General features: G+C 34.5%; 1 protein-coding gene across 5 annotated transcripts in view; it reads left to right on the forward strand.

Annotated features, from left to right (window-relative positions):
* The window catches only part of NAALADL2 (N-acetylated alpha-linked acidic dipeptidase like 2), a 1144210-nt gene extending 1130584 nt beyond the window's left edge, over positions 1–13626 (forward strand). For all 5 annotated transcript variants that reach the window (XM_045851217.1, XM_045851218.1, XM_045851216.1 and 2 more), the window contains one exon: positions 10255–13626. In XM_045851217.1, coding sequence (XP_045707173.1) covers positions 10255–10453 — 199 coding nt within the window. In that variant the 3' untranslated portion in view covers positions 10454–13626. The remainder of the gene's footprint in view (positions 1–10254) is intronic.
* Positions 13627–14565: the final 939 nt, after the last annotated feature.

Below are 14565 nucleotides of genomic sequence, written 5' to 3' on the forward strand. Positions count from 1 at the left end.
TTTTGTACCTGGTAAACTTTACTTAATTTATCAGTTCTAGTGTTTTTTTATGGAGTCTCTAATGTTTTGTATTACATTATGTCATCTGCAAATAGTGACAGATTTATTTCTTTCCTTCCACTGTGGGTGACTTTTATTTGTTTTTCCTACCCAATTGTCTGGTTAGGACCCCCAATATTATGTTGAATAAAAGTGGCAGGACTCAACACCTTGTCTTGCTCATTATTTTAGAGAAAAATTTTTTAGTTTTTCACCACTAAATGTAATGTGAGCTGTGGGCTTTTCATATGTTGCCATGTTGAAGTATGCTCCCTCTACACCCAGTTTATTGACAGTTTTTTTTTATCATGAATGGATATTGAGTTTAGTCAAATGCTTGTTCTGCATTTTGTTTATAATCAACTTCAACACAGTCAGTAGGAATTTGCATGTCCAGTACTTACATTTGGAAAAAATTAATAAGACCTTAAAATCAGATGATTTCAGTTTTTTAAATTTGCATAGTAAATTATTCATGGCTCCATTTGTTTATAGGCATAAACCACAACATTTTATTTCCTTATGCTAGCAAAACTAGTTACAGAGAGCAGTGCTCCAATGAGTTGTGAGAATATTTACTCAACTAAGAGAACAGCATGAGAGTTCCCTTAAAACAGTATTTTTGTCACATTTTCAAAGTAAATATTTAGTAAGTTAACATGTGTCACAATTCTATAAAATATGAAAGGTATTTTTTCTAGTTTTTGAGAGTTTTAACATTTAAACATTACTTTGTTAGATACCTTTAACCTTTAAGATCAATGTTCATAGTTTCAATAGGTCAATCATTCTGCTTTGTACTGATTTTTTCCTGGCTAAAATTAAGCAAATATTATAGTATTCTGTTGATTTTGAAGTTTTCAGATCATCTTGAATAATACATTTGCTATTCAAGAGAAATCATGCGGGTTTTACACCAAGGCCGTCATTTTTAAATGTCAACTATATGTATTATCTAAATTCTTCTGGTCAAAACATACCTATAGTTATTAAGAGAAAAATATATATGTTGTGATTAGTTATTCACTATTGAATAGATATTCAATAGTTATTCAATATTTAATCAATGGATATTATATATCTAGATACATTTGATAAAATAACACAAAAACCTACTAAAATTGGCTTAAAGAGTAAAATAGTTTGACTCACATAATTGAAAGTCAGGAATAGCAGATTTTAGACTGTTCAGTTCAGATCTCTGTCATGTGACTAGAAAATGAGTTTCTGTCTCTGCTCTGTCTTTCATGGTATCATATGAAGGTTGAATTTTCTCCTGTTGAAAAATATACATAAAGAATTTACATATTTTATACCCATTACCTATACTATTCAAAAGGAGAAAAAATGATTACCTTTTGGCTGTCTCATAAAAACAAGAAATGACTGCTTTTAGAATCCTACAGAGTGTCTCTCCTCAAAGTTCATTTCCAAGATTTAGTCATATGTCATTACTGAAATAATTCATTTGGTTAAAGAATAACCTATATTGACTTAATTAGTACTGTGTTATCTGAACCAATATTATGGCAGTTGTAATCTGATGAACCAAGTTAAATATATAGCATTAAGATCTACCTGTGGAATTTTACCCATAAACAAGAAGGCATATGGTGAACACTGCATAGAATATTTATAGAGTTTGCACTATACCCCACAAAGAGTATATAATACAGAGAGACATGGTACACAAAAACATTTATTACAAAGCAGGGTTTCTATACACATAGAATTTTTTATATATATAGTCTAATATATACATAGAATAAAGTGACACATTTTATATATACAATATTATATAATTACATACTATGTAATATTATCAATTATTATATAGATAACACATTAAAACAATATTGTAATGTATTCATTATGTGCTTGGCTTTCAGCATAGACTATAAGCTTTTACTTTCTATCCTTGAGCACCTAAGACAGTGACTTAATATTAGAAGATTAATGAGGGCTGTTGAGTATAATAAAGTAAAAAACAAATCAATATTGGCTCAATTATTCGCTTTGTTTAAATAGGCACAGCTTAAAATATAGTTTTACCTTTAGAGTGAAGTTTTTAAAACAAATAGCTCACATCCTTTTCATTACTAGAATGAAAAAAAAAAGAAATAAAAGCTGATTTACCTTGTGTTTGGTTTTGTGACCTCAGTACTGCTCTTTATTAAAGGTAATGAAGATAAGAAAATAACAATGAAGAAAGGGCAAATGCAAATATTTGGTATATAGATTAAAGGATATTATGTTAATTGCCAAGTGCCTATATTGTATTCAAATGAAGTTTTCCTTGGAGGGTAACAGATCTTACTCACAGATGAGTAGAATCTGAAATACTAAGGAAAATGAATTCTAAATAAGTTAAGAAGAAAAAGTTATATAGAGCCCCGGCTGGTGTAGCTGAGAGGATTGAATGCCAGCCTGCAAACTAAAGGATTGCTGGTTCAATTCCCAGTCAGGGCACACTCCTGGATTGTGGGTCAGTTACCCAGTAGGGGAGCATATGAGAGGAAACCACACATTGATGTTTCCCTCCCTTTTTCTCCCTCCATTCCCATCTGTCAAGAAATAAATAAATAAAATCTTTAAAAAGAAAAAGTTATCTAGATATTGAGATTTAAGTCATGCATGTAGTTAGAGATAAGAAAACAGTAGTTATGAAATAGAAATAAAAACAAGAAAACAATTATATCAGTGTGAATAAGATGTGGACAACTGTATCACCATCTTCTCCAGATTCTGGATGGTGCTAAAGATTATGTTCATTTTTTACTTCTGTGTCATCTTTTACTTTAATGGAAAGTTTTGAGTGCAGTAATAGAATTGTTCTTTGTTGATAAATCATCAAGCACTGTGCCATTCAAGAGGAGTATGGTTTGAATATCTGAAGAGTTATCCTTTTCCTCAAAAACTTCTCTTGAGAAACAGTGTAGTTAGATGGACCAGAAGTCTTCAGACATTGACTATAGAATATAGTTGTTTACTCTCTCTACTGTTCTCTGCTCTATTTTATATATAATCATAATAGAAACAGACAGAATACTTTGTATTCTTTTCTTGGGCTGTAACTCAACAATTGATCCACATTTTTTAAAATGTATCATGCTGTAATGGTTAACTTATTTTTTTTTGTTTAGTAGAAAAATCCCAACTGGCACTGCAAACAGATTTTAAAACTTCTAAGAATCAACAGAAATATCCTAACTTTGTAATACATACCTCATGTGGACTGTTTAACACAATTTTCCTAAAGTACTTTCTGAAACAAGCCAGTCATTTAAAAAACTGTTAAATCCACATCATACATTGTGCTCTAACAATGATTTTGAGAGAGAATACAGAACCGATGCCTATAACAACATAAATCTTTCCTTTCCCACAGGGAAGAAAACACTGGCAAATGATATTATCTATTATTTCATTGAAAATCATTCCAAAATTTAGTGGCTTAAAACAACTATATATTTTGTCCACAATTTTTTTCTTTTTCTTTTTTTATTGTTGTTCAAGTATAGTTGTCTCCATTTTTCCCCTACTACTCTCCCCTCAATCCTACCCCCCTTTGGTTTATCCATGGCTCCTTTGCACATGTTCCTTGATGACCTTTCCTCATCTTTCCCCCTTTATCTCCCTCCTCTCTTCCCTCTGGTTACTATCAGTTTGTTCTTTACTTCAATGTCTCTGGTTGTATTTTGCTTGTTGTTTTTTTTTGTTTTGTTGATTATGTTCCACTTATAGGTGAGATCATATGCTATTTGTTTTTCACTGCCTGGCTTATTTCACTTAGCATAATGCTCTCCAGTTCCATCCATGCTGCTGCGAAAGGTAGGAGCTCCTTCTTTCTTTCTGCTGCATAGTATTCCATTGTATAAATGTACCATAGTTTTCTGATTGACTCATTTACTGATGGGCTATTAGGTTGTTTCCAGCACTGTTGCGCGTGGGTCACCGGCCAGCAGTGACCACGGAACGCTGTGGATGGCTCGACAATAAACACGCGAGAAATAACAACATGCACAGAGACAAACTAGTTTCTGTGGGGAAGTAGGGACGAAATGGCCACCCCCCCTAGTGGGGAGCGCGCCGATTTACAGTCCATACCTGCTTTTATTGGGCTCATGCTACATAATAACTCAGGTAACGTACAATACTCATTAGGGGAAGTAAGGAATATAGGAAACAAAGAACTCTGCCGGTCTATTGAGTTGGGGGGTCAAAGAGCTGTAAGGCTGAGGAACAAACTAGCTTCCTCCTAAGACCCTCCTCATTCAACTGAGAGCATTCTTGAACAAAGAAGGTTTCACAGTAATTTATATGTTCTTTCTTAGGCCTGATCACCCCCGGGAAATCCGCACTTCCCAGTACCGAGCTGTACTTCCCCGTCATTGTTTCAGGCTTAGGTGGAGCGCGGGAACTAAGGCCACCGAGAGATAAGGAGATTTTCTTCCGGACGCTGAGAACTCAGACTTTGTCAAAGCCGAGGAGTGAGGGTCCATCACCCCCCTTTTGCTGCAGCCCGCCCCCCAAGTCCTTCTTTTGGGGGGCCTCCCAAAGTGATCGTGCCTGGCTTGGGTTGTTCCCCCCGTGGGGAATCTTACCCGTCTTTGGCTAACCGACCAAGCTTTTTGGGGTTCGGCAGCAGAAACAGCATTCCTGCCAGGAAGATAAGCTTTTGTCTCCTTGCCGGCTCACGGTTCCAAGGGCGTTCCCTTAGCCTTAGCCTAGGCGGGGGTCTCAGTTTCTGATAGCAGTCAGGGCGGTTCCCAACACAGCACTTGATTATTGTAAATTGTGCTTCTGTGAACATTGGGGTGCATAAGTTCTTTTGAAAAATATTCCACGCAGCAGTATTTTTCCTGATACATTCCCTAGAGTAAGGGACATAAAGGAAAGAATAAGCAAATGGGACCTCATCAAAATAAAAAACTTCTGCACGACTAAATGAAACATCAGCAAAATGAAAAGGGAACCAACTGTATGGGAAAATGTATTTGCCAATGGTACCTCAGACAAGGCTCTGATCTCCAAAATATATAAAGAACTCACATGACTCCACACCAAGAAGAAAACCAATCCAATTAAAAAATGGGCAAAGGACATGAACAGACACTTCTCCAAGGAGGACATACAGAGGGCCCAGAGACATGAAAGGATGCTCAACATCTCTAGCCATCAGAGAGATGCAAGTTAAAACCACAATAAGATACCACTTCATGCTGGTCAGACTGGCCGTCATTAAAAATCAACAAACAAGTGCTGCCAAGGTTGTAAAGAAAAGGGAATCCTAGTGCACTGTTGGTAGGAATGCAGACTGGTGAAACCACTGTGGAAAACAGTATGGAATTTCCACAATTCTTTAATATGGCCATCTAGGGTAGATTCTGTTGGGTGATTCTTCTGGTCTCTTCCAGGCTAGATATCTCTTGGCTGTTTTTCTCTCTGTCACCAAAGTTTCCTGGTAAAACAGGAAGGCCTCTGCTGAGCACTTCCTTTCTGCTCCTTGTGTTCTCTTTTTCCAGTGGGCTGACACAGGATTGTTCACACGGTGCCTTGGCATGGTCCCAGAGAAAGAGAGGGAACATGAAGACCTTTTGAGACATAGACTCATGACATATGTCACATTACATTGGTCAAACCAGATTTGAGAGGTAGGGAAACACACCCCACCTCTTGACAAAAAGAGTTATGAAGTCATGGACTGCATACAGGAAGGAGAAAAATTATAGCCATTTTTTCAAACAATCTATCATACATCTTTCTGCCTTGACTGTCCAAAGAGTGAGTTGATGGTTTGATATCAATAATGGTCTTAATTCTCATTTTGCATTTGCTAGCATAGATGAAATTCAAATTTGTACTATCCATAGTACAGTCATGTACTGACTACATAGTATAATCATGTACATAGTAGTAATCCACTATTAACTATGCATTACAGTTAGTATAATCCCTAAAAAGAGTTGTGAACAATTGTAAGAAATTGAGTTGTCCTTTTCTCTCTGCAATCAGCATGTATATCCAGTCAGTTTTGAAAGACATGAATTGTTATTTAGTGTGATTTCATTTAGGAGTTTCTTAACATGGGATATAATGAATGTTACTTCAAGTTTAGAAAAGGTAGCATCCTGTGCCCATTTATGAATATGAGAAGGAACACTTGAAAGAGAGTCATTTCCATAATTAATTTGCTAATTTGCACAGAAAGCAATGACTCATGAAAACTTTAGATACCTTTGTTTCAAAATTTATTTTCTTCAGTATTCCTTTGCTTGAGCTTAGTGGAAAAGGTTTGTCAGTTGAGTAAAGATGCTTCAACTCCTTCACTGATGCTGCCAGGATTATTAATTAGACTTCTGAATTTGGCCCTGCTCCTTTCCTGGTCACCGTGATGTGTCATTGAAGCAGACCCATTAAAATGAATGATGTGTGTTGTGATTTCATTAGTGTCATCAATAATGTATTACACTTTCCTTTTAGTAGGTTCTTTGTGTTGTGTGTGGGTCATGATAAGTGTATGAATTACATTTATAAGATACAAATTGTTACAGATGAGGGAAGATAGGATGAGGGTGGAATTAATGTTATTTTAAACAGGGTAACTACTAAAATGAGTTCAATTAAATAATATTTTAATTAAGCCTGATGTTTGTACATGCCATACTGAGATACATGCTATGTGGATGCAAATAGGATGGTGATTTACTGAATTAATAAAACAGCCCATTCTTTCTTCAAGGACACTTTTCTGCAGGTGGGTATAAGACCAGGAGTGGTTCACTAAGGAATACAGTTTCTGGGGGTATAAAGAACAGACACTTGACATGGAACTCTTCAAGTGTATTGTTTCTCTTTATTTCCATTTTTTTTCCTTGCCAGACATATGCCTTTTGAGTACCTAGTGGTTCATTCCCAGTCTTCCCTAATCTGAAGAATATTTGAGAAACAGAGACATGTTTGGTACTCTGATGCCATATATATTGTTGAAATCTTACCTCCATTTAACTAAGGTTCAATTTTGGTCATATTACATGGGAATACAAAGAGTTTTGGCTTAGAAACTTCCATCAGAGGCATTGGTCTAATTAAAATATTTTCAAAGCAAAGGAAATATTTTGCATATCAAAAATAGTGCAATAGTAGTTTTGCTTCTTGGGAACTATTCTGTAGTACTTAGGGTTTTTGATTGAATGTATAAGAAAGTTCTCAGAATTAAGAAATATAAAAACATGGCTGAATTGTGTTCTTCTTGTCCATTCAAATATTAAAATTAAAGTAATGTGAAGGTAATTTTTTGGAAGAGGGCTCCAAATGCAGAAATTTATTTTGCACAAGCAGTGAGCTGACTGGTTTTTAGTACACAAAGAGAACTGGAAAAAGATGAGCTACTTCTGAAAATCACTAGGAGAAATTATACTTCTCATAAAAGTTTAAAGAAGGAATCTTTGTTATCCTCAATTTGTTTTAAGGTAGAGCAATCTATCAAGGTGAAAAGCTTCTATTATAATAAAGATCAGCTAACCTAAGTTATATCAGCAGCTACACAAAATGAAAGTTTTCTCTTATATTATCAAGAAAAATCCTAGTTGCTATTTTTCAACTAAAATCTCAGTACTTGCAATTTCATGCTGATTTGTATCCAATTTGGGTAGAAATGGATATGAGTGTTTATCTTACATGATAGCTTGCCACAGCCTACTACTTGAACCATGCAGCATATGGAAAATGTGTTTAGCTCCTCGTACAGTTTCACAAACCAAAAAACGATCCATTTCTATTCACGTGGTTTGTTTACAGTCATTTCAAAAATATGTTACTGTGCTTCTTCCTCCTTAGATAAAGTAAATGTTAGCACACAACAGACTCCATTGCATCGGTCTTTAGGAAATATATGTACCACTTTCCAGTTAATGACAAAAATAAACAGTAAGCATACTTCTTGTGCTTTCGACCTAAACATTCTTTTTAGGATGTATTTGAATTCTTACACACTAGCTCTCTTCTAGATATTTTATATACATATTAGAGCCTGTGCTCAAGCTTAAATGAATTATCATTGACAGATTAATCTTGTAACCTTTGTGAGCATGTTTTATTAATATCTCTTATCTTTAAATATAATGTTAATAATAGTTAACGTTTAATAACCACAGAATGTTAGGTAGAAATGTATTTCATGCCAGTGGGTTTTGAAAATATCAAAAAGTCACTCTAACAGCCTGAAAATCATTAAACATGCTCCCCATAATATGTCAATGCACTGGCCCAGCTCACTAAGAGGCAGCTCTGGGTGACAACGATGATAATGTTTTTGATTGTCGGCATGCTGAGCAATGTGCCTTGAAGGAATGAAAATATTTGGTAGAGCTTTTGAAAATATCTATTGCACTTGTAAGTTCTAGAAATATTTTTTCAAGAAATGATTTACAGTTAAACATAAGATGGATAAAGGGGAGGGAGTGATTCAAAAGTATAAATGTTATGAAAACTAATTAAATAGTTATTATACTAATTTATTTTTATTGGTAAGTCAGTATATGTTCTCTACAAAGGAATACTTTTTAAAAGATTGAGTGATTAAAATATATTTTAAACATTTATTCTTGAAATACCTTAAACTTTAAACCATTTTTGTTATTATGTTTCACATATATATATATAATTGATTTTATTGGGGTTACATTGGTTAATTAAATATGTTTCAACTGTATAATCCACACTTATGAGAAGATGGTATTTTAAATGTCAAATATATACAAAGAAGATAGAATAGTAGAATGAATTTTATTTTCCCATTTTAACAGTTATTAACTAACAGTCAATCTTGTTCCACCTATATTGTCCACAGTTCCACCTTGCATTTCCTCTCAAATATTTTGGAGGGAATCCTAGACATGATCATCTTTCATTTACAAATATTACTATGTGTATTTCTAAAAGACAAGGACCTTTTTTATAAAAATGCTGATACCATTATCACACCTAAAATACAAATAATTTAGTGTTAGCAAATCTTCAGTATTCAATTTTGCATTACTACTCATTTTTTAGTGTTTTTGAATTAAGGTCTAGTAAAGCCTATACTTTGTGACTGGTTGATGTTTCTTTAAGTCTAAAGCAGTTCTCAAGCAGGAGTCAATTTTGCCCCATAAAAGATAATTTTACCAACCTGGAGACATTTGCAATTTTTACAATTGCTGTGGACTAAATTTTTGTCTTTTTGAAAAATATTTTATATATTTTTCAAAATTATATAATATTTGGGAGAGATATATATAATATAGGGAGATATCTCTATCTTCATATATATGTGTGTGAAGCCTTCACACATATAATAGAGAGAGAGAGAGTTAAGATCCTTACCTAATGTGATGGTATTTGAAGGCCGGGCCTTTGGGTGGTAATTAGGTTAGGTGAGATTGTGTGGAGCCCTTGTGCTGAGACTAATGCCCTTAAAACAAGAGAAGATACAGGAAGCTCTGTCTGCATGCATGTACCAAGGAAGACCAAGTGAGACTACAACCAGGAAGAGGCCTCTCACCAAGACTCCTGGTGATCTGGACTATGCTGGCACTCGGATCGTAGACTTCCAGCATTCAGAACTGTGAGAAGTCTATGCTATTCCATTAGAGTAGTTCACACTGACTGAGACAATTACTGGTATGTAGTGGGTGGAGCCCAAGGATACTGCTAAATATCCTATAGGGTGCAGAACAGCTGCCACAATAAAGAACTATCCAGACTCAAATGTCCATAGTACAAGGTAAGAAACCTCGGTCTAGAGGTCCCTCCTTCACCTATCTTTATTATAATTTATTTATTTAATAAACTACATCATTAGTTCTGTAGTTCCCCACAGTCCACATTTTTCTGATAATACATCATGGTATCATTTAAGATATTTCTGTGTCCCTTGTATTTATTAGCAATTAGATTTAGAAGCTTCATCAGATTCACATTTTTATCAAAACTATTTTATAAATGGTGTAGTGTCCTTCCATCAGGAGACACATAATGTCTGATTCTCTCATCAGTATGGGAAATTTTGATGATTGATGTCTATCTCCATTAATTTATTATAGGTTGAAAATGGTGTTATAATTTTATTACTTCTTTTAAATATCACTATTTCTTGGAAATATTTATTACAACACTTGATATGAAAATAGCATTGTGCATAAATCATTTACATATTTCATATATATTTTTTAGGAACATCCTGTATCACCTTGATGACAAGACAAGTCAGTTTTCAATACTCCTGGAAGCTTGGGAGCACCACAAGTCACTTGCATCGAATGAGACCTTTCAAGAAGCCCTGTCAAAGGTGTTGCACAGCATTAATTCAGCTCAGGTTCACTTCAAAGCAGGACTTAATGTGTTTGACAGTGTCTTGGATGGAAATAACTGAGAAAAATCTCAGCATTTTTAAAAGGTTGCTTATAATTTTTCAAACAAAAGCTCTAATTTAATCAGATTTTCTGGTATTGAAGTTCTTTCCCCCCAATGACTTTTTATACAAATCTGAAGATATTATTACATTGTATTTTAATGGACTTACAAAAAGAGCATTTTGCACATTTAATATTTTTCTTGTATCTGCATTTCTGAATATGTAAAAGCAGTTATTGAAATAATACTATGATGTATGTATTAAAAAGAAATCTACTGTATTTTTATATATATAAACTATTTGGGGGAAACATTCTAAGAAGTTTTGGACAATCTTCACTCCTATGGATAAAACCCATAGGAACAGAAGTTGTTTCTTATGTTAGAGCTTTTAATGACCCACTTCCTGTAATAGAAAAGAAGAGTTGATACGGTTTCAGATTAACTTCATTATTAAGTATTCAATATGAAGAACTCAAGTATTTTGACTGAGTGATTGGTTGACCAAAACCACTTTGAATGTTTTTATTTTATGAAACGAAGTGCCTGTTCATAACACAACTAGATGTAGTAATACACTGGTTATGAAATTGTATTTTTTAAAGTATTAATGAAAAAAAAAGAAGAGCCATAAACATTCCAGGGAAAGATCTTCAGGTAGCTGCACAGAGCAATTTAAATGCAAATTTTTCCCTAACAACTTAAAAGGTGACAAGCTTTGAAATCTCTAATTTGCCTCAGTTGATTTTGTAAAAAATTCAGAAGTGATATATGCCTTATGAGGGATAAAATTTTTCTTATTTCTTTGTGTGTTGTTTCTGTTGGAAGCACTAAAACAGACTACTCTAAAATGAAATCATTTCACATTCTTTGAAAACCCCCAAATATCTTAAAAAGCATTAAATTGCTATTTTGCCACTGACAAAAAGGACTTACTATGAAAGAAAAAGTTGTTCTGATCAATGAAAAAAGTTCCTTAATTCTATGAGGAAACTTTTGATATGTTTTCCTTCTTTACCTGTAGTTCTGACGAAGGTGAAAATAAAGATTATATTCATGATCCTAATTTTATGCAGAAAAAAAAAACAGTGTTACTGTATGAATCAGTCTTTCCTACACTCCAATTCTTTCCTCATGTGAAAAAGGAAACTTTTCATACTGACATTGTCATTGACTGGCCCTGACATCCATTATTCCCCGAAACCCTAGACTTCTGTGAGGTGACAGTTTAAACTTTTAACTTGCCCTTAGAGAATGATTTGAATTTTTTTCTTCTGATATTGGATAAAGCAAATCCCCTGAGGAAACATATCTTCAGAATATTTCATGTGATTTTTTTTTCTCTACTCAACAAACACACTTCCCCATTACACATGGCTGAGCTACATTGCAGACAGTGCCTGTGTGTCTAAGTCTTTGCTTTTTATGGATGAGCATAAACCTAATCTTAGTTTAAAGGAAACCTAAGTTGAGGGGAAAGAATTAATCAGTATTGATTAATTGATTTATAAAGCTGAGCTGTTCCTACCCTAAGTAATGTTTTTATGCTCAAGGCAAAGAAGAGAATGGAGGCAATTAGCTAGATAATTCAAGTAGAAATCCATTCATTTGATTGCCTGTGTGCATATATTTTTACATGAGAAATGAAACTACCTTTTTTTTTAACCAATATACTTGTTTGTTTGAAAATATTAGCTGTGTTGAGGAGTTCCTACAGGAAAGGGCTAAAAGGGCAGGCAGCTACATACCTAGACATCGCCCCCTCTTGTTCTACAGAAACTAGCAGCAGAAAAGAGGTGAGAATAGGTGGAGGGCTGTGGGTGGGGCCAAGTAAGGGAATGCCCTGTATGCCAAAGGATCTTCAATATTCAGTCAAGCTTTAATGTGTTGAATTTAAAGCAAAGACAAATAATTATCAGTTTGATAGTTGATCATTCTAGAACAAAATCCTAAGCAAATTCACACCTTTAGGCTGTAAGAGCATTAAAAGCACAAAATATTTTTGTTTGTGCATTTTTGTTTCATGATTGCGTGCATAGGTAAACCACATTGCACAGATAAAAATCCAAATATTATGTATTCTGCACTTCTAAATTATATGTTATTTGATATATTAGAATTGAAGTTCACTGTGGAATAACATGTTTTCCTCAGTCTATTTGAGAGATATGTGAAGAAACTAAATTATAATTAAAACAGATGTCCACCAGCTTTACAGATGCTGCCCTGTATGTTTTGACTGCAACAAAACTCTTTTAACTAGGAACAATACTGCCATGGTCTGATTACTTCAGGTTCCTCCAAATTTTATAATTTTATAATTCTATAATTTTAATTCTTTTCCCATTGATCCAGGTATATAAAATCCTATGCAAGTTAACAAGTGTTTTTGGTGAATTGGTAGTAGGTTTTAATTCTTGCTGAGATATCTGGGTGCCCGTTAATTCTCACAATCCTTCATACATAGAATTGTGTCAAGATATAATAAACCGTAAATACCAAGAGAATGTGACAAGTGTGCACCACTTGAACTTGGGTTCAAGAAGGGTACATTTGGGACACTGCCCTTTGTGAAAGAGCATATATTCTGGAGTTAAAAGGAAGCCTAAGAAACATTCAGGTCTAAACCCTAAGGTGTTACCTTCAGCCAGGAAAAGCATCATCATCCCGTCAGGTACAATAACTGTAGCCAAAGTAATTAAGAAACTTGGATATAGTCACATATTTAGCTCGTAGCAAAAGCACTACTGGAATTTAAGCCTCTCTGCTTTGTCATGCAGTAAATCCAGCTCTCTCTGAGATGCTAGGGTTATAAACAATCTTTTCCAGAAATCCTATGAAACGAGCCATTCTATTAAACACTGGGTAAACTGGAATCACTGCTTTAATTAAGGACTAGCTCATCTTTTGATTATACCTGACAAACAAAACTTTCCCAGGGAATCCAGGCAAAGGATAGGGCACTCAGGAGGATGTAGAGAGGGTTTCTACATGACACCAGAAGTATGAAGAAGGGCATTGAGTTAAATGCTTTTATGAAAGTATATTTTAGCTTTATATTAAATCAATAATCTAGCCCTGGCTGACTTGGCTCAGTGGATTGAGCACTGGACTGTGAACCAAAAGGTGGCCAGTTCAATTCCCAATCAGGGCACATGCCTGGGTTGTGGGCCAGATGTCCAGTAGGGGGTGTTCAAGTTGCAACCACACATTGATGTTTCCCTCTCTTTTTCCCTTCCTTCTCCTCTCTAAAAATAAACAAACAAAATCTTTAAAAAATAAATCAATCAACAATCTAAATCGGTGTTTCTCAAAATGTGGATTTTGGAATGTGAGGACTAGTCATTTTTATCTTCAGCAGGATTTTCCAGGTGACCAATTATGAACTTTGAAGTTTAAAATTTTTCAATCACATTATTTGCCAACATATCTTTAAAAAACAGTCACACTCACAAGAGGTACCTGAAGCTTTGCTATTAATGAAAGAAAGTAAAACTCACCATTGTATCTCTCAAGAAAGGATTCAGACACAGCTAACAGCTGTGCCTGCTACATATCAGGCAATGTTTGCATGATTTTGTTTTTGTTAATTGAGTTCCCACAACAACCTTTTTTTAAATAGAAGCTTAGTTGAGTGGTTGGAAGTTCTACAGCTAATTAAAGTGTCGCAGGTATGTTCCTCTGGTAGCAAGTCCTCTGGTATCGAGTCCTGGGTTCTTCACACTGAGTGTTATGGAAAACATCAGAGAGATTATTTGGTTATAGAAAGTAATAGACTTGAGAATGTAATGTATTGCTGCATAACTAATGAGACTGTGGTTTGCCACTGCACTGGTTTAAGGAACAATTTTGAAGAAACAAATTGCATCATTCCTTATGATGGTGGCCCACCCACCCCAACAATGGTATACATATGTAGATAAGTTAGGAGATATCTATAAGAGCATTAAAAATCAATCTACCATTGCAGACTATCACTACACCCACATGTAAAATAGTAAAAAGAGAACAGAACCCACACGTCTCAATTTCCTCCTCAAAATGCCTATATAATTTCACTGGGAATAATAAAATGAGCAGATGCTTAGATTTACAACCACAGTTTCATATCATCCTTAAAAACTTAGACTA

This window comes from Phyllostomus hastatus, unplaced genomic scaffold, assembly GCF_019186645.2.
Source record: "Phyllostomus hastatus isolate PE091 unplaced genomic scaffold, TTU_PhHast_1.1 phas_contig_86, whole genome shotgun sequence".
Taxonomy (NCBI): domain Eukaryota; kingdom Metazoa; phylum Chordata; class Mammalia; order Chiroptera; family Phyllostomidae; genus Phyllostomus; species Phyllostomus hastatus.